General features: G+C 37.9%; 1 protein-coding gene and 1 pseudogene across 2 annotated transcripts; both read left to right on the top strand.

The window, feature by feature from the left end:
* Nucleotides 1–1,749: 1,749 nt before the first annotated feature.
* ZNF260 (zinc finger protein 260) lies at nucleotides 1,750–17,783 on the top strand. 2 transcript variants are annotated; one of them, XM_063111908.1, is made up of 4 exons: nucleotides 1,750–1,881; nucleotides 3,806–4,029; nucleotides 13,319–14,129; nucleotides 14,202–17,783. In XM_063111908.1, the coding sequence occupies exons 3-4, from the start codon at nucleotides 13,798–13,800 to the stop codon at nucleotides 15,028–15,030; spliced, it is 1,161 nt and encodes a 386-aa protein (XP_062967978.1). In that variant the 5' UTR covers nucleotides 1,750–1,881; nucleotides 3,806–4,029; nucleotides 13,319–13,797; the 3' UTR covers nucleotides 15,031–17,783. The 2 variants fall into 2 exon arrangements, with proteins under 2 accessions (XP_062967978.1, XP_062967977.1); XM_063111907.1 differs by having other exon boundaries at nucleotides 13,319–17,783.
* LOC134389883 (5S ribosomal RNA) lies at nucleotides 4,489–4,607 on the top strand (annotated as a pseudogene).
* Nucleotides 17,784–20,957: the final 3,174 nt, after the last annotated feature.

Below are 20,957 nucleotides of genomic sequence, written 5' to 3'. Positions count from 1 at the left end.
GTATCTAATATTTAAAATATTCTCAAAGAACTTTCTACTATATGGAAGTTAAAATATCATTTAACTGAAAACATGAGAGATATATGTATATATGCATACACATAGATATACGGGTACTTCAAAAAAGTTCATGGAAAGATTTGTATTATCTGCAAATTCTATTTCTCCACGAACTTTTTGAAGTACTCTCCTCTCTCTCTATGTGTATGTATATGCATCTATATGAATATATATGTATACCTACCTATCTATATGCAAAAGTGAAATAGTTAGCACACAAGATAAACTGAACCATTTCCCATATTAATAAAAGAAAATTAGGGAGTGCAAGGAAGATCTTTCCAAAGAGAAACAGTTGATTCTAGGTTATTTGCCAAGAAAGAAAAAAAATCATGTCCTGAAAAAATAAAGCATTTCAGGAACAAAAAGAAAACACCAAGGCACCTTAAGCATGGCTTTTAGATGTCACAACCATTATTTCCTTCTCCTCTGGGGACCTCTCTTGGAGGACAGAAATGGTAAAGGAGACAACGGACCTCCCCTATGGCCCAAATGAAGAGGTCAGAGTTTACTCGGCCTGCCCCTCCGCCGACATGGGAGGACTATCCGAGGAGTCTGGGGCTTCCGTCTGTCTCAGTATTCATACAGAAGCGCCCCTTTACTATCAAGGAGCCGAGAGGTCTTGTGCTCCTACGAATATTGCCACAGACACACAGTCCCGGCTTCAAATGCACACACACACACACACACACACACACAGTGCTGCACAATCACACGCCCACCACTGGACACAAAGTCACACCCTCAGTCACAAGTACCTTCCCTCCATCCCGAACACTGCTGCACACAGTCACAATTCCCACGGGGACACAAAGTCACAGATGCACAGTCAGAAAGCATACAAAAAGCAACACACGGTCAGTCACAATCACACACCCACCACAGGAACACAGGCACACCCAGTGTTACAGCTAACACCCACCCGCGCACACGGCGCTACACACAGTCAGACATCAACGATCGTATCACAGGGTCTCACAGCACACCCGCGTAATGCTTCTCACATCCGCACACACAGTATCCAACAGAATCACAATCACACACACACAACGATGGGACACTCAGTCACAATCACACACAATTTCACAACCGCCCCCTCACTCAGCCCGTTCCGCCTAGACTTAATACTCAGTCTCAGTCCCCGACTCCTGCTCTAGACTCTTCACCGCTGGCCTCCCCCCGACTGGCGTCAGACTGTAGCCGCCAGGGCGAACGGTTCAGAGCCCAGCACGAAGGATCTGTTCGTTTCTCCTCAGAGCTGCCAGCCGCGCGAGGGGAGGAGCCCAGGACGCGGCGCCCTCTGGGAAATGTAGTTCAAAGCCCCACCAGCGACGGACAAGATGGCGTCCGGCTTGCGGCTGGCGGAAGGGATTTCTCCCTACCCCCAACCCCGAACCCCGCCTGGGAGTTTCCTGGGGCTCCTGGAATAGCATCGCACCGTGATTACCATATGAAGTCAGCCCAGAGCGTTTGAGCTGAGCTTTATTATACCCCTTTGCACACCACTGCCCTCTCCCAGAGGTAAACACAGGTCGTGTTAGTTAACACACTCCTAAGACCCTTAAACCCCTGTCCCCACCAGCGAGACAATCCCACCAGCTTTGGCAGAAGAAAAAGAGTTCGCGCGAAAGCTGACTCGAACCACTGAACCTTCTGGGAAATGTAGTCCATAGTACAAAAAGTGGAGGACGGGCCAAGACCACTTGGTCTCGTCGGTTCTGAGCTCGAGCTGGCGGAGTCCAGACACCCGGGACTGCTAGTCCGCCTTAGGAGTGCGCAGGCGCAGACTCTCCGGCTCGCCATCGTTGTCTTTGTCTGCTGGTGAGTTTGGTTTTGGCTCAGAGGGGCCTGGGTTTCTGGGCCACGAACCGGGCCAGGGGTCCTGTAGGGAAGGATCTGTGGTGCCTGCGATGAGGCTAGGGAGGCTGAAGGAGAGGAATGGCCCTCTTGTGACGTACAGTGTTCAGAGCTCGTGTGGATGGGGGCAGGGGTACAGGAGGAAACGGGGGGGTTCTCGGCCGAGTGACCGAGGGTGTGAGGCGGTGTCTGGGACTGTAGAGTTACTGAGAAACTCGTTCCAGGCTTGTGAGGCTGGATGGGTGGCTTTGTGAGGTAGTAACTTCTAAAATAATGATAATAAGGATGCGGTTTTCTGGAAAATAAAGGGAAAAGGCTAAGGAATTGAGCGGAGAAGTAATTTTAAAAGTGATTTTAAACATAAAAGCAGACCCTGTGGAGTAGAAAACAAAATCAGAATTACTTTTTTTTTTTTTTTTTTGAGAGGAAAAATTTCTGAAAAACTTTAGTTGGGTGCCTACACTCCCCGTAGGTACTGATTTTTCTTAATACTTTGGCGAAACTTTGGTGAATCTTTGGGGCCGAGGCCTTGATACTAAAGAATAGCTTTAGTAGGCTGTTTCCACCAGTGCAGACAGCACAGCATTGGGAGGCTAATTGTCCTGCCTTTGGGGCAGACGTCACGGAACCTATTGAAGACTTCGACTCCCTAGTTTGTCAGGGAGCGCGGTAACCCGACTCCTAGTTTGACCATGTTTCCCCCGACCAAATGGCCTTTGTAAATGTAGTGAAACAAAGATTCTTCTATCTACAAAGACACTTTCTTCAAGTGTTTTGTCACACTTATTCTTAACATATTTTTCAATAAAATGAAAAAGTAAAGTACCAGAGTACAAAAATTCATATACAGAGATAACGGTTTTGATACATACAAAAAATCAGTAAAAGTTATAAAGAAGACAGTACTTGTGTTTCTGCTCTTCCCTTAATTATGGGTAGTCCTGTTTCTAGCTTTGAAAATTTGTTTTTCACCTTTAGGTACTCTGTGAGCAACAGCATTCCCCTGCGATGGTTTCTTCTGCCATGGGTGACTAACAAATGTTCATTTCTATTGAAGGCTTGTCCAGAGCTCCTGGTGCATATATCCAACAGCCTAACAGACAGCTACACTTGGAGGTGTCACAGGAACTGTAAATTTTTTGTGTCCAAAATGCCATACTGATAGCTGCTTCTTCCTTTGGTCTGCCTCCATCCATTCCCTCTTCTGTATTACCTGTTCTGCCAATTCATAGCATTGTCCAGACAGGTTCTAAAGCTCTTACCCCTGGTTAAGAGAAGAGCCTCTGAGTAAGTTTGACACTTTCATCGATCATACTGCATTACAAATTGAAAACCATGGTTTATTACACATAATAAATGGTAAATATACCCATATATGTTTGCTGAATCAGTGAATGAGCATATGATTATAGGACACTTTTTATATTTAATTTCTCCTACAGTAATATAACCTATGTAAAATATTAGACCTCTAAAATTTTTAAGAGCTCTGACCTATGAATACTATCAGAATAATTTTCTATGTACTTTGTCCATATCGCTCAAGGTTGGTGACTTCACATTTACGAGAAAAGTGGTGTTAAGGGGGAAAATGACATTCAAAAATCAGGAGCAAGGCCACAAGTGACACTTGCTCAAAGGAACCTGTATAGGTTGTGATTCTGGAGAACTCTGGCAACTCAGTCTCATAGTTTCTTTGTGTAACCTGAATCGTTTCTGAAATGTGTGGACATTTTAAAGGTCCCAGTTTCCCATTTCTGAAATGTGTGGACCTTTTAAATGGCATAATGGATTTGGCCATAGATGCAAAGTACAAAATACTCTTTTTCCATCTGCTCACATGTATCTGTAAGCCAAAGAGTGATCATTACTTTGTTCTTTTTCACAGGCCAACTTCCTCATTCATCCCTCAGAGCTGCACTTTCCTTACCCTTTAAAACCTTTGAGGTAGGTTCTAAGGGCTCAGCCTGAATTCTGGGATGCTGCTTTGACCCCCCAACTGTGATGGTCCAAGTCTTGTGTCACTTTTCTGTTTACAAGTTTAAAGTCACCAGTTCAAACAAGAAGAACAATTGATGATTGAGGATGAAATGTAAAGAAGGTTCTCTCCAGGTGAGTAAGTGAGAACCTGGCAGGTGTGAATGGGATAAAAGCTCATTACAATTACTCAGTGAGAGTTTGCAACCTCTGAAATATTTTTGAAGAGATTTTATTAGCCTTTGTTTTATTTCTTATTACCCTCATTAACCTTGACAGTGGCTGGAAATTTTTTAGACACCTAAGGGACATTTCCAGGTATTCTTCTTGTATCTATACTTCCTTTACTCAGGTTCTAGAGGACTGGTTGCTCCTATAACCTCTATTCTGGATGCCAGCCTCTCTATTTCATTTGCATCCTCAATTTTATGATTTTTACAGCCTCACTTTAATGTTCATTCTGTCACTAACATTATCCATTTTTCACTTCTTCCTATATGCCAAGACTCATTTTCTTAAGCATTCAATCCTTCATAGATCTGTAATCTTTCAAAAATCAACATGTAGATTCTTTTTGTTAAAATACAATGTTTTGTCTATGGCCATGCCACCCTGAATGTGCCCAATCTTGTCTGATCTCAGAAGCTAAGTAGGGTTGGGCTTGGTTAGTACTTGGATGGGAGACTGCCTGAGAATATCTGATGCTGTAGGCTTAAAAATAAATTAATTAAAAAAGTAAAGTGTAATCTTTCAAAGACTAGCATATAGATTCTTTTCTTTCAAATTTAACTTTGTATTATTTTTCCCAATGTTGTGGATTGAATGTCCCCCCAGACCTCATTAAAACTTCATCCACATTGTAGCATTGTTAAGACAGTGGGAAATCCTATTATGGTAATTGAAAGGTGGGTCCTTGAAGAGGTGGTTAGATTGTGAGGATTATGCCTTTGTGAATGGGTTGATCCATTCATGGAGCAATGAGTGTGGTTCTGATGGCTTTAAAAGGAGTGAGTGAGCAGTTAGCTTGCTCTCTCTCACTCAAGCCATCTGCCATTTGACACCCTGCATTCTTGTGAAGAGTCACTGCCCATCAACAAAGCCCTCACCGGATATGTTCTCTGGACTTTGAACTTCCCAGCCTCCGAAACTGTAAGAAATAAATTTTATTTCTTTATAAATTACCCAGTTTCAGGTATTGTGTTATAAGTAACAGAAATGGACTAATACAGAACATTGGTAACAGGAGTGGGATTGGCTCACCAAGTCCTCAGGCAACTCTGTTCCTATGGCTTTCCTGGTCTCTAACTTGCTTTAGCTGTGCCAGGCTGGTATTGCATGCTGGTAGCTCTACAGTTCTGGGGTCTCCCTACTGGTTCTGCTCTCATGGGTCCACTAGACATGGCCCTTGGGGGGTTTCTCTGCTGCAGCTCCAACCCCACATTTCTGCTTGACATTGGTTTAGTGAAGGCCCTATGCGATGACTCTGCCCCTACAACAGATCTCTTCCTGCGTCCCTAGGCCTTTCCAAAAATCCTTTGAAGTAGGGGTGGCACAGCTCTGGTAGTCTGTGATCCTACAGACTTAACACCACATAGATGCTGCTAAGGTTTCTAGTTTTATCTTCTGAAACTGCAGATCCAGCCACATCTGGGGCCAATTTAGCTACAGCTGGAGCAGCTGGAGCAGCCGGAGCAGCCAGAGCAGCCAGGGTGAGGGGATCAGCGTCTCAAGGTGGCCCTGGACAGTGAGCCCATGGATGGCATCTCGGGGCCTCTTCCCCAAAGCCATTCTGTTTCCCTGTGCCTCTGGGCCTGTAGTGGGAAGGGCAGCCCTGAAGATCTCAGAAATGCTTTCAATGTCTTCTTTCCATTCTCTTTCCACATTCCATAAAGCTTTTGGGTATGAGCAGAATGCAGCCAAGTTTCTTGCCAGTTCATAGCAAGGGTGATCTATCTTCTCAGTATGGCCTTTGTGTTCATATTTCTATCAGCATTCTTGTCACCAACATTTAACCAGTTTCTAAGACATCCCAAACTTTCTAGGTTTTTTGCCTAAGCTCTCACCAGCATCTAGGGTTTTTCTAGCCTTCTCCTCCAAATTATTCCAGCCTCTGCCTGACACCAACTTCCACATTTTAAAGTATTTGTTATAAGCAGCACCCCACTTCTGTGGTACCAACTTTCTGTTTTAGTCCATTTCTGTTATAAGCAACATTTACTACCCACCCAATAAGGCCCTCACCAGATGTGTTCCCTTGGCTTTGGACTTTCCAGCCTGTGGAACTGTAAGAAATAAATTTTATTTCTTTATAAATTACTCAGTGTATTAGTCCGTTTCTGTTGCTTACAACAAAGTACCTAAAACTGGGTGATTTATACAGAAAAATGACATACATTCCTTACATTTCTGAGGCTGGGAAGTCCAAAGTCCACCTGGTGGTGGCAACAGTGACCCAGGGATTTCACATTGCAAAATAGTAGAAGCAGAGAGAGCAGAGAGACAGCTTCTCATTCATTCTCTTTTTAAAGCCCTCAGAACCATGCCCCACCACCATTTTCTACACCTCTATTCACTACAGCACAGTCCTGCAATCTAATCACCTCCTCAAGGCTCTGCCTTTCAATTGCCATAATAGGATTTCCCACCCTCCTAACAGTGACTGTGGGGGCTAAGTTTCTAATACATAAAACTTGGGGACACAATTCAAGCTTCAGGGAGTTTGGGGAGTACATAATTCAATCCAGTACACCCAGTTTCAGGTAATCTGTTATAAGCAACAGAAACGTACTAATGCACCCTTCTTCCATTGTTATATACCTGAGAGTTGAATTTTACCTCATTAGTCTTATCTCATATTGTCTTCTTACTTCCAGCCGTCATAGTTCAACATTTCCCCACCTCCTGCTTTTTATGGTATTGCTGACTTGGAAATTAGTACTGACTTCCTGCTAGTTCACTTCCCTATTACTTTCAAAAAGAAATAATACTATTATTTTTAAATTTTAATACATATACTTGATTCAAAATTAAAACAATGGGGTAGTTTCCTCATTCCTGGCCCTCAGTTCTCTATTTCAGTATCCCAGAAGCAGCCACTATTAACAGTGTTTTGTTTAGCTTCTAAATTTTTTTGTGAGTATATAAGAAAGCATTCAGGTAGATCAGTGACGTCATTTGACTGCACCAAGGTTACTATGGCTGCTGTATGGAGAACTGTAAAACAGTAAAGGCAAAAGTAGCAAGACCAGTAAGGAGTCTATTGAATAATCCAGGCAAGACATGATGTGGCTTAGACCTTGGTGGTCCCAGTGATGATTGTGAGAAATAGCCGGATTCTGGGCATTTTTTGAAATATGTTAACAGGATATGAAGATATAATGAGTGTGTGATCTGAGAGTAAGAGAATTGTTGCTTGAGCAACTTAGAAAATGAAGTCGATATATAAAAAGTTGAAAAGAATTTGTGAGGAGTTGCTTTGGGAGATAGAGCAAAAGTTTGGTTTGAGACAGGGTAAATTAAATCCCTATTCAAGTGGAGATGTTGAGTAGCCGGTTGGATATGTGCATCAGTTGTTGAGAGAGGTCCAGACAGGTAATTAACATTTGTTAGACACCTCAGACTCATAATATGGGAAGTAATGAGACAGGACTAAGAAATATACCACGTATAGTAAAGCTAAGTGACTATAATAAACCTGAAAATATACTGGTTTAAGGGACATAGGAATTGATTTCTTGGTCACGTAATAGTAATGTGAGTAGTCCATATTTTCATGGTAACTTTGACCCTTGTGGTCCTTTAAAGATCCATGTTCTTTCCAGGTTGTCTCTTTATTATCTAGTTGTGGTTGGAGCTGGATCAATGATGCATCCTGGTTCCAGCCAGATGGAAGAGGGAAAACTCAATACTGCAGCACAGGGGGTTAGCACACTATTTCTGTAAAGGGCAAAATGGTAACTATTTTAGGCTTTGTAGGCCCTAGGATCTTTGTTGCAGCCACAGTCATGTGCCACATAACAACATTAAGGTCAGCGACAGACCACATATAACACAGTGGTACCCTAAGATTATAATGGAGCTGAAAAAGTCCTTTTCTATTTTTAGATACGTTTAGATAACACATACACATACCATTGTGTTACAATTACCTATAGTATTCAGAATGATAGCGTGCTTTACAGGTTAGTAGCCTAGGAGCTAGGTGTGTAGTAGGCTGCACCATTTACATTTGTGTAAGGAGACTCTGATTTTTACACAATGACAAAATCACCTAGGGCCGGCCTGTGGCTCACTTGGGAGAGTGCGGTGCTGATAACACCAAGGCCATGGGTTCGGATCCTATATAGGGATGACTGGTTAGCTCAATGGTTGAGTGTGGTGCTGACAACACCAAGCAAAATCACCTAAGGGCTCGTTTTCATAATGTATCCTGTTGTTAAGCAACACATGACTGTATTCAATTCACGAAATTAGTCATAGACAATAAGAAAATTAATGGACAAGAAAATGAACATGGCCTCCTTCCAGTAAAACTCTTTACAAAACAGGTAGTGGGGTATAGTTTGCCAACCCCTGTTCTAACAGGTCCCCATTTATACAGAATGCAATTAAGAGTCACAAGCTAAATGTTGAACAAGGACCATTTTACCTGGTATCAGATGTTATTGCCTAGTTCAGTTTAGCACTGTCATTTACAGTATGAAAAATTCAGTTCTGTTAAGTGTGTGTGAAAGGTATTGATATAATACCTATAAAAATATGAAGGGCTTTAATTATAAAGGAGTTGTAATTCTTTGTTTTCTTTTGGCTTGTTAGGAATATAGTAGCTTAAGTCCCAATCTGTTGTGCATCACACTTCCCCAAATTTAATTAATTTAAAAAATAATTGGGAAATTTAAAATAAATAGTGATACTGTTACCTATTGAAAGTTTAGGAAAATTCACATATTAAGCCACCTATGCCTTGGGCTTAGGGGTAATAAAATACCTTTACAGTTTTCTCTGGTTTTCTATGTTTATTTTTGTATTTAGGTTTTCTGGTTTCAGTTTTCATAGGTTTGTATTTGGTAGGTTTTCATATTTATTTGTGTGGGTTTTACAAAATAGTCTCTATGATCCTTATTTTCTATCTATGGTTATTTCCAAATAATCTTTGTTTCTCCTTTTATTCTTTTTAAATTTTTTTCCTAAGATCAACTCATAAATTTATTATTTTTCTTTTTCTGTTTGTAGTACATTAATTTCTTATCTTTGTTAATTTTTCTTTTTTATGTTTGCTTTTCCTTTTTTAATTGCTTAGCTTATTATTATTTCTTTTTAAAATAATGTAAATATTTATGCTAAAACTTTTTTCTCTAAGTGTTTTTGCAATTATGTTCCATAGGTTCTGATATACTTTGTTTTCATAAATAATATTTTGAATATTCTGCAATTTAATATTCTTTTTGGCCAAATGATTTCTTCAAACCAATAGATAATTTACAAGTAAGAGGTTTTAATTTTGGTTTGTAATTTCTAGGGGGGGGTTTGTGGGTCTTTTGTTTTTTTTTTCGTCAAAGTATTTTGTCTATCTTTTTCTGTTTTCTAGAATAGGCTTACTATATGAGCTGATTTTGAGACTGTTCTTTGATCATTTTAAAAGGTGGTTTGTTATATATTTTCAAAATACAGAATAAACAAATTAGCTCTCTGTTATAAATTAGTATATATTTTTCTTTTTTTTTAGGTAAAATTTTTTTTTTAGGTAAAATGTCTTTGAACTTTTTAAAATTAATCTATTTATTTATTTATTTTTATTGTAACAAAGTTGATTGTACATATCTGTGGGGTACAGAGTTGAACATTAATATTGGTGTGCAATATGTGATGCTCACATCAGAATAATTATTATATTCAATAATATTTTATTTTATTTTATAGGTTGAGAAAGGTTACCTCCTCAGATACTAATGTAGTTTTGTATCTTGGATTTCTCTAGTTATACATGCAAAATTACCCTCTATTTTATCTTTAGTCCGTATTTTGTTTTCAGTATTTTTGATACATATTGTTTTAGATACATATCTTGTGTCTATAGAGTGAAGGTAGGTTTTGCTATTTTAGTAGCTGTTAAACTTAGGCATTCATCAAAGTCATATTAAATACAGATTGGGCCCACGCTCGGATTTGCTGATTCAGGAGTTGGGGCCTATCAATTTATTGTATAAACTTATTATAGTCCTGTTCTTTTAATAGTTATGTTTATTCTAATTGCATTTATTGACATAGACAATATGGTTGGTATTCGTTCTCTTATTTAATGTTATGCATTCTGTTTTAAATTCTGTCTCATCTTTTTTATCTTTGTAGGATCTTTGTGGTTTTTTTGTTTTGAGTATATGTCTTCCCTTCTGAGAATTTGGAAAATTTCTATTTTTTTCCTTTTTTTGGTTGCCTTTATATTCATAACTTTTTAGTCTTCATCCTTGATTTCTTTGCACAATAACTGTTTACTCTCTCCAAGGTTAATGGGGATATTAGTATATTTTCAGTCTCTGTCTACCATGCAGTTGGTGATTGTGATTATTCCAGCTTTAAATAGTATTGTTTGTGCCTTTCTTCCATCCCTCTTCATATACAATTGTGCATTGCTTAACGACAGAGATACATCCTGAGAAATGAATTGTTAGGTGATTTTGTTGTTGTGTGAACATTATAGAGTATATATGAGTACTTACACAAACCTGGATGGTATGACCCACTACACACCTAGGCTATATGGTGTAGCTCTTGCTCCTAGGATACAATCCTATACAACATGTTACTGTATGAATTCTGTAGGGAATTGTAACACAGTGGTAAATATTTGTGTATCGAAACATATCTAAGTATAGAAAAGGTACAGTAAAAATATAGTATAAAAGATAAATAATGGTAGGGTTTTTTATACCAGCATCACCACAAACACGTGAATAATGTGTAGGACAAGGATGTTAGAACAGCTATGATGCACTAGGCAATAGGAGTTTTTCAGCTCCATTATAATCTTACGGGACCACTGTCATATATGCAGACAGACCATCATTGACTGAAATGTCATTATGCATCATATGACCATATATGAAATTCTTTGCACCTTTGCCTTTGACCTATCTGTCAAGGTCCTATCTCTCATTTAACCTTGGGCTTTATTTTTATGAAAATGTTTCATTTTTGGCCCAGTCTCTCCAATCTCTGAGCTTCTATCCCATTTCACATCTTCTGGGTAATATAATTATTGTGTTGTTGACTGGTGAACCAAATGACCTAGTGTGATTCTGTTACATTTCTTGTATAACTTTTTGCTTTTCCTTGATTTGCCTCCTCCTTTTGTTCATTAGTTTTTCATTTATTTTTTTATGGTTCTTCCCAAATTCTCAAATAGAACTGTAAAATTTAGAAGTCTAGGTTGGAAGTAATTTAAGGTCAGGATCGCCCATTGTCTTGCAAGTTTCTAGTGTTCAGCAGTCTGATGCCTTTTTTTTTTTTTTTTTTCTTTTTACTGACCAGTAAGTGGATCACAACCCTCGGCACGGTGTGGTCCGCACCACTCTCAGCCAGTGAGCGCACCGGCCATCCCTATATAGGATCCAAACCCGCAGCCTTGGCTCTCCCAGCACCGCACTGTCCCAAGTGAACCACAGGGCCGGCCCCTGATGTCTTTTTAATGTGATAAATCTTTTTATTTCTCTTTATACGATAAATAATTTTTTGGAATTACTTAGGATCCTCTTTTTATCCATAGCTGAAATCTCACAATGAGGTACTTTTGCATGGATCTTTCTAAATGGAATGTTCTTTGTACTCAGTGGGCCTGTTTAATATGTAGATACATGATCTGTAATTGTGGGAAGTTTTCTTGTAATAGTTCTTTGAACATTTCCTGCATTCATTTTTCTTCATACTTTCTCTGGAACTTCTTTAGTGTGAAGGTTCTGAATTCTTTTACTAATCCACTGATTTTCTGATCATTACTTTTTCTTTGTTCCTTTCTCCTGCCCTTCCTTCTGTTCTTCATTTTTCTGTTCTAGGTTCCATATACTTTTCCCCAACATATTGACTTTTTAAGGTCAATATCATATTGTTTATTTCCAAAAGCACTTTTAATGGAATCCTGTTAATATTTCATTGTTATAATAATCTCTTAGCTTTCTGTGTTATTACAGTGTTATATGTGTGTGGTGTTCTGTTCTTTACCTTTTATTTTTCTATTTGTTTTGATGTATCATTTGTGTTGGGATTTTTGTTAACTGTTTCTGATCTTTAGATCTACATTAATATTTAAGATTGAGGTACCAGAGAGATTATAATAATCACTCTGTGCATGGGCGGGGCTTGTAAAACAGTGGGCTTTGCTGTGTGGCCGTCAGTAAACTAGGTGGTTTTTTTACTGTGACTCCAAATGTTAGTATCTGTAGGTGTTCTCATGGTCTTCTCATTTTTTCAGAAAAGAATCCTTTCATCATCTGACACTGCAACCACCAGCATTCTTGGAGTCCAGCAGTAGTAGAAGGTTGGGCCCCTGTTCTATATATGAATATAAACCTTTATTCATCCCTTTCTTTTCACTGTGGTACTCTCACCTACTTTGCTTGTCATCATTAAATTTGGAGTCTCTCAGTTTTACTTTGTCTGGTTAATAAACTTCCCATTTCCTTCCAGCTAAGGGAGTTGGGGGCATCAGCTGCTCCTTTTGCAATCATTTTATAAGCCCCACCTTTCACTCTTGCCCAGTCTCTCCAGTTACAGAGTCTTTTTCTTGATTTCATGTCACAGATTACCTTGTTTGTAAGGCAGCATCTTCATCTTCTGGCTTTTTATGTAAGCTACTCAGTTCTTCTATTAATTTAAAGTCTTTGATTTGCTTTCCTTCCAAAATTTCCTAATACTTTTTGTCTACTGGTATCTCCTCAACTTTTTAGTTTTTATGCATATATGCCTGCTTATACCCTTTTACTATCTTTCAGTGAAGTTCTAGGAAAACAGGAATAAATACCTTATTTAACTTCTTCTGTTCATTTTAGTTTTGGGCCCATCATCCAAGGCTCTGCCAGTCTTATATGTTTGAATTTTCGTCCTGTTTGCCACCTGTTCTTTATGTTATCTCTTATTTTGCTGATTTATAAAGAATGCAAGGTTACATTTAAAAGTAGTTAAAGCTACATGTATCTATGCTTATTATTTGTATTTGAGCTTTCTTTTATGCTGAGAAATAACTAGGCTTGAATAAAGAATTTATTTTATGATAGCAAATTGCTGCAATTTTATTAAGAATAGTGAGAAATTTCACAGGTGTTAGTGTGTTGAAGATAGTAATAAGTTTATTGGATGCTTACTACATGTCAGGCACTAAAGATTTTACACTAATTAACACTTTTTCAATGATGATTTTTGTACTCCCTTTTAGAAGCAGCCTGGGACATTTATAAACAGATAAAGACACAACATGAAGGACTTGTGAGTTAAGTTTCATCTTTCTCTGTGAAAATAAAGACTGAGGAAAAGCTCAGAAAACGTAGGAAACAGGGAAGTATTTCCTCTGAGCACAGACATTAATTCTTGAAAACTACACTTCTGTGTATGGGACTTGGTTTAAAAGAGTTTGAAATAAAATTTATACTTATACATAATTTACACTTAAACATGAGAGAAGCTGTGTAAGACCCATTAAGAATACGAAGAGAATGCTGTATTTCATCCCTTTTTGTAATCATCTTATCTAAGGGTAATCAGTGTGAGAAAAGTCCTCCATTATAAATTCAGCTTCATTAGATACCTGAGAATTACTATTATAAACATCTGAATTCAGTGAATGTGAAAAAGCTTTCATCTTTGTCATATCTCAGTCGATACTACGGAAATCTTCTGGGAGGAAATTCCCTGTACATGACAGGGATGCTGGAAAGTCTTCAGCCTGAATCAGATCTTCAGCATGATAAAATTCATACTGGAGAGAAATCTTTTGAATGTAAAGAATGTAGAAAAACCTTTAGCCTGAAGCAAAACCTCATAGAACATAAGAAAATGCATACTGGAGAGAAATCGCATGAATGTACTGAATGTGGTAAAGTGTTTTCTCGAGTCTCATCCCTTACTCTACATTTGCGAAGTCATACAGGGAAGAAATCCTATAAATGTAATAAATGTGGAAAAGCCTTCAGCCAGAAGGCAAACTTCCTTTCTCATCAGAAATGTCATACTGGAGAAAAACCTTATGAATGTGGGAAAGCTTCTATTCAGATGCCTACCCTCATTAGACACCAGAGAAATACAGTAAATAAACCCCACACATGTAAGGAATGTGGGAAAGCCTTTAATGGCAAATCATATCTTTTGGAACATGAGAAAATTCATACAGGAGAGAAACCATTTGAATGTAATCAATGTGGAAGAGGCTTCAGCCAGAAGCAATACCTTATCAAACATCAGAACATTCATAGTGGAAAGAAACCCTTTAAATGTAATGAGTGTGGAAAAGCCTTTAGCCAGAAGGAAAACCTCATTATCCATCAGAGAATCCATACTGGAGAGAAACCTTATGAATGTAAAGGGTGTGGGAAAGCTTTCATTCAGAAGTCAAGCCTCATTAGACACCAGAGAAGTCATACTGGAGAGAAACCCTACACATGTAAAGAATGTGGAAAAGCCTTCAGTGGCAAATCAAATCTTACTGAGCATGAGAAAATTCATATTGGAGAGAAACCCTATAAATGTAATGAATGTGGAACAATCTTCAGGCAGAAGCAGTACCTCATTAAACATCACAATATTCATACAGGAGAAAAACCCTATGAATGTAATAAATGTGGAAAAGCCTTCTCTCGAATCACATCGCTTATTGTACATGTGAGAATTCATACAGGTGATAAACCTTATGAATGTAAAATATGTGGGAAAGCCTTCTGTCAAAGCTCATCTCTTACTGTGCATATGAGAAGCCATACAGGTGAGAAACCCTATGGTTGTAATGAATGTGGGAAAGCTTTTTCTCAGTTCTCAACTCTTGCTCTACATATGAGAATCCATACCGGTGAAAAACCTTATCAGTGTAGTGAATGTGGGAAAGCTTTCAGCCAGAAGTCACATCACATTAGACACCAGAGAATTCATACTCATTAAAGCTCTATGAATGCCATGGATTTAGGAAAAACCTTCAGCAGAATTTATACGATATATCAGCAAATTCATTTTACATTAAAGGGACATGAGTGTGGGAAATCTTTTAGCAGCAACTCAAAACTTAAAATACCAAGATGTTTACTAAGAAGTATAATAGTGTAATGAAGACCTGTACCCCCCAAACTCCCACAACAACCATTGTCGATGCTGTACTTCTAGGCGCATTCTCAGTGAAGTTAGTGTCCATTAGTGGACACTAATTAGCATGTTCCTGGAAGGCCTATCAGATGCGTTAAGACAAAGATATGAGAAGTATAAGAATTTAAAATTGGGACAGAAAAATTTTTTTGCTTTGCTACATATGTGATATGTAAAACTATAATCAAAATTATTTGTTGTTGATGCAGTCATAGAAGTTGAGGTTGGGAGAGAATATTGAATCCAGAAACATGCACGAATTTATGAGGAATTGGTAATTGGTAGAGTTGGTATCCCAAATTGGTGGGAACTCAGATGAGTTAAAAAAACGGCCTCAGGGTAATTGACTCCTGATATGGAAATGGACTAGATCTCTGCCATTGCCATACATTAAAATATATATTTCTCATAAATTCCAAAAGTATTGAAGATTAGGATGCAAAAAACAAAATATAAGAATTTTATGGAAGGATGTTTTTAAACCCTTGGGATAAAAGAATTTCTAAAATAGATTCCAGAATACCCAGCAATTCCACTCGAGTATATACAGATACCCAAGAAACTGACTCATGTACACAGGGAATTATATACTAGTCTGTTTGTTGTAGCATGAATTATAGTAGCCAAAAAGAAAAAAAAAGTCTGTAGCTTGTGAAATAGATAAATGTGGTATAGTCACACAGAATACTCTCTAGCAGTTAAGTACAACAAATGAAATCTATAGTATTAACAGAAAGATATGAAAAATCATGTAGAGTGAAGAAAAGTGAAGTGATTGATATATTGTACTGGTACCTGTATGAATTTGAATAAAATCAACACTAACCAACCCTGGTACTAGGCATTGGTGATGGATGAACACTGTTCTGTAAAACAGTGAAGAATGAATTGGAAGGATATACACTCAATTCCTAAAAGCGATTGCCTCTTTTAAGGGAGAAGGGAGGTGGAAGAGAAGTGTAACCAAGAATGGTATTTAAAGGATACTTCAGTTTTGTATCTAAATATCTATTTCTCATTAAAAAGAAATAGAGATTCTAAGTTAAGTGTAATAAAATACTAGTTGACTCTGGGTTGTGATAATATATGTGTTCATTCTATTGTATGTGCTGTTTCTTTTCTTAAACTTCTGGAAATTAAAAAGTAGAGGAGTGAGGAAGCTGTACATGAAGTACATATTATGTACTTACATTATGGGCTTACGTTCCCAGTCATGCTAATTTTTTTTAGAAAATACTTCTAAAGTTATATCTTTATAAAATATGAAATAATTTTTTAAATTGGGTGGCAACTTAAGTGCAGTCATTTAAATTTACTCTTGTATTTCTATACATAGTTAGAAGTTAAAGCATGATTTTGGAACAGATTGGTTGGATATTTAAGGAGCATTATTAAATAATACACATACAGACTTGGTGGAGAGAATTAATTTTTACTAAAACATTTATCAGAAATTTTAGTACTCCACAGAACCAGTATTGGCATTAGAAATTAGACATTTTAAAATCAGAAAACCATGTCACTCTTAATCTTTTTTTATATAAGCCACTGAGTAAAACACCAACTTTTGTATTTCATCTTCTATTTTAACCAGCAGACTAATTTTTCTTCTCTATTCTGCCAGACAAACCAGTTAATCTTCACCTCCTTGTTTGTTTCCTTGGAGAAAATGGTGCTGAAAAGGGAGATCTCAAACCTAAGTAATGTTCTCTTATTTGAAGCAAATCTTTGAGGATTTTTGTTTACTTCATCCCTTTTCAATAGTAACTTGACATATAGAAAGCTATTAAAGCTCTTTTAGAATAATAAAAATTAGTATACATATTTAAACCTTAGGCTGTTTTCAAATACATTTATTTTAAACTCAATAAAATGCTAACATAGCTATAGCACTGCCCTACTTGTTATTAAGGTTGGTCTTGAGATAAGATTGAAAATGTCAGGGGGTGATTTTCTGAGATAATATACTGAAGTTACGTACATGTGTATCTACCTGAATCTAAACTTATCTTTCTCTGTTTTCTTCCATTCCTCATGTTGCTTTAGACATGCTTTCATATTAAGTGTTCTGTCCATGTGCTTGTGCAGCTTTGAAGTCATCAGAGCAACTAGGAACTCTAATTCAGACCAAACTATGAGGACTACCTTTAGGTGCCTTGACTTGGCCAGGGTCCTTGACCCAGCAACAAAAATGATTTTGATGGTCAGAGTAATATGAGCAGTTGTTACATAGTATTTTGTGATGTGTACTATAAATTTGCTCAGCCACCCTCCCTGTTGATTCGCTTGTTGCTCAATTGCCAACATAAACAATGCTACAATAAACATAATCAGCCCTAACATTTCAGATGTTTTTATTTCTGTGGATAGATTACAGAGAAGAGATTGTTGGATCAAAGGATATATGCTATTTTTAAGTTTTTAGTAGATGTTGTTGGAGTCATTTTCAAAAAGACAACATCTCTAGCCCTGTAATAGATAGTGTGATACTAGTTAAATTTATGCTGCTTTGATGAGTATAAACCTCACTTGCTCCAAATTTGTTTCTTTGTGGATTTTGATATTGTTAGCCTGTTTTCCTGTAGTATTATCTTGCAAAATTTTGAAGACCTCTTTATATATTACATCTTTGGAATTTGTCTGATTTTTGTCATAGAAATTATTTTCTACAAAAATGTACTTTAATTTCCATATAATCAAATATGTCTTCATTTTTTTCCTGAACTTCTGGATTGGTTGAGAATATCTTTTTACCCTAGGTTTTGCATGTAACTTCTTAAGATTTTCTTGCAAATTTTAAATAACAAATGGTTTGTTTCATTTTTCAATGTGTAAATATTTAATCAGTCTAGAATTTAATTTTTAATATCATATAAAATGAAGGTTCACTGTTATTTTCTTGCAAATGGGATTTCAGCTATACAACTACAATTAATAAAAATAATCCGTCTGGTCAGCAGCCAGACATATAGCTCGGATACCAATCTCCATGTCCACCAGCAGCAACCACAGGTTTGGATGGGCAAACAAACAGAACAGAATAGTCTTTAACCCAGCACCAGGTTCAATAGCTTTGTCAGGGCAAGAAAACACTTGTACCACATTTTCACAAGCCCTGCAACTGCCCGAGCAAGCATATTCTCCAGGGTCTGAGCACTGTGCAGGGGAGAGGAGGTCAAGATGGGTGTGGTTTATCAGCACTGGGAAACATGATCATCCACGACGTCTTACAGTAACCCAACTGCATCTTCTAGGGCCACCAACACATAAGGCATAGTTGTAAGAGATGTAGCTGATAGCCACTTAAACCACTGCCCTGGTTTCCCAGGATTTGAAATGCTTTAGTCACATAGGCTATCACATGTCTATGTGCAAGTTTGCAGCTGCCCCCAACCAGGTGCAGGATATAAATAAGGGGTTACAATGCTATACTTTAAGGAAACAGTGTGGTAGAGAGACAAATCCAAGGCCACTTCCCTTACATGGGTCAGTGGGAAAGGACTGCTCGATATTTTATCGATACAATCCTTTTCCTATTCAACTGAAACTTTACTATGTAATTCTTTAGTATACGATCCTTTCCTCATTCAATTGAAATGCTCACGTATTAAGTTTTCATTTGTACCAAGATCTTTTCAGTATTTTCTTATATCACTAATCTATTTTCCTATTCCTGTGCTAATACCATATTAATAACAATTTAACATTAGCTTTATTATGTTTTGATATTTCACAATAAAGCAAGTCTCCACTGGGTTTTTTTGTTTTGTTTTTTAGTTTTATTCACTAAGTTAATTTTCATTCTACATAAATGAGTGTAGTTTTGTCAAATTACAAAATCGAAAACCCTTTCGTGTTCTGATTGGAATTACATTTAATTACATTTATTTTGGGAGAATTGACATTTATGATACTAAGTCTTTCTCCCCTAATACATAATATGCCTTTGCATTTGTTCAAATTATGCTTCATGTTCTTCAGCCTGAGGATTCTGAAAATAATTTTAAGTGCATCCCTGCTTAATACCTTTGTATTCAAGAAAGGTTTGGTAGTTTGAAAACAAAGGTTCCTCTCCCACTTCATTCTACTGCAATCATTACATATGGGAATGATTATCATATGCTTATTAAGTACTCCAAATATATGGTAAGAAAGACAAAGTCTCTTTATTAAAAGAGTATAATCCCAACACTTAAAAGTCTGTAATTTTTGATAATTGTTATACTTCCCTGTGCACAAGTTTATTCATATTAAGATGAGTATTGGAAAGAAAATAGTAGGTGAAAAACTAGAGTTGTTGGAAGTGATATCAGCACAGTGGTGGACAAAGAAGCTCCAAGCTCCTCTTCTCCCACAGACACATTGAAAAAGCAACCAAAAGTTGTCTGAACCTACTTTGTATGACCTCTGGTAAAGAAAGATTTATAGAAACCAAGCAAATACCCAGTCAAAAAAAAAATCCATCTTAAAAATGTTAGTAAAGTTTTGTGGCAGTATTACTTGCCCTTGCCCACCTCTCCTTGGTGTGGCAGCAGTCTGTGTTTTGAGCAAGTTGCAGCCTAGTTCTCAGTTTCTCCCCTCAAACCAGAGGGAGCAGAGCAGACCTTATTTGCAAATTATTGTGTTTGCCTATTCCATCCTATCTTGGTGATATATGAAGGGCTGATGTAAAACAGCCATCTGTTCCACACAACTCAGAATGCAGGTGGGAGAAGCAGCTGACATTGCTTATAAAAGCTACAAGGCAGATTACAAACCCACAGATACTCAGGGCAAGACATTATGAGCAGAGACATACAATAGATAATGTAAGGAATGGAGGGGAGGCTGGGGTAAGACTCAGGGAAATTTGGTTATTCAAAAGCAGATCTATTTACAGGGGACTTTAGAAAGCCATGCACGTGTCCAGACAAAATTCTCAGAAAAGACCTGAGAAGACAGGCTTGCTTTTTTTTTTTTTTAATTAATATTTTTTACATTCTATGATGTTGTTGCAGAGCAGTTGAGATGGAGGGGGAGAGGAGAAAGGGGAAGGAAATGTGATGGAAGAAGGAAGAAGGAGGAGGGGCAGGACTGAAGCCTGTGGCACCACCCACATTCCCACAGGGGAGATCAGGGGGCTTCCCACGGTGTCTTGGTCATTACTGGGCTGGGTGCAGAAGTCAGGGGATGTGGCAAAAGCTCTTCCCTCCCACCTCCCTAGCTCAGGTACCCAGGGCCCCTCTTGCTGCAGCTTGATGGCCATCGCTGGGCTGGCTGTGGGTGTGAGGCGGGAGCATGGCCAAGGCTCTCGGCCCCACACCGCCCTGGCTCAGGAGAGCCCAGGGAAGACAGGCTTTCATATAGGGATGATTCCTCACCTCAGAGCAAGGAGTGCACCAGCAAAAGCCAATCTGTAAAGACTAGAAAAGGTGGTTCTTTTTTAGTTTATTGTGGTCTGTGTGTGTTTCAGCTCCTGGCATTCAAGAAAATCTGTCAAAACTTAGTTAAAAATTATCTAAAGAAACAGCTTTAAGTGTTCCCATATGACAAGGAATAGTGTAGGCAAAAGTAGGTTATAAAAGTCTCAAAACAAATGGGTTACTACAGACTTCAACAACCCCCCCCAAAAAAAGAAAGCCTGGGAGGGGCTAAATTTGATTTCCAGAATTAGCAAATTATGATAGTAGCCAATATTCACCAAAAAACACAAGATATATGAAGCGATAGGAAATAAGACTCATTCAAAG

This window comes from Cynocephalus volans, chromosome 10, assembly GCF_027409185.1.
Source record: "Cynocephalus volans isolate mCynVol1 chromosome 10, mCynVol1.pri, whole genome shotgun sequence".
Lineage (NCBI taxonomy): Eukaryota > Metazoa > Chordata > Mammalia > Dermoptera > Cynocephalidae > Cynocephalus > Cynocephalus volans.
Note: the sequence above shows the minus strand (reverse complement) of the source record. Positions and strands in the feature narration are given on the sequence as shown.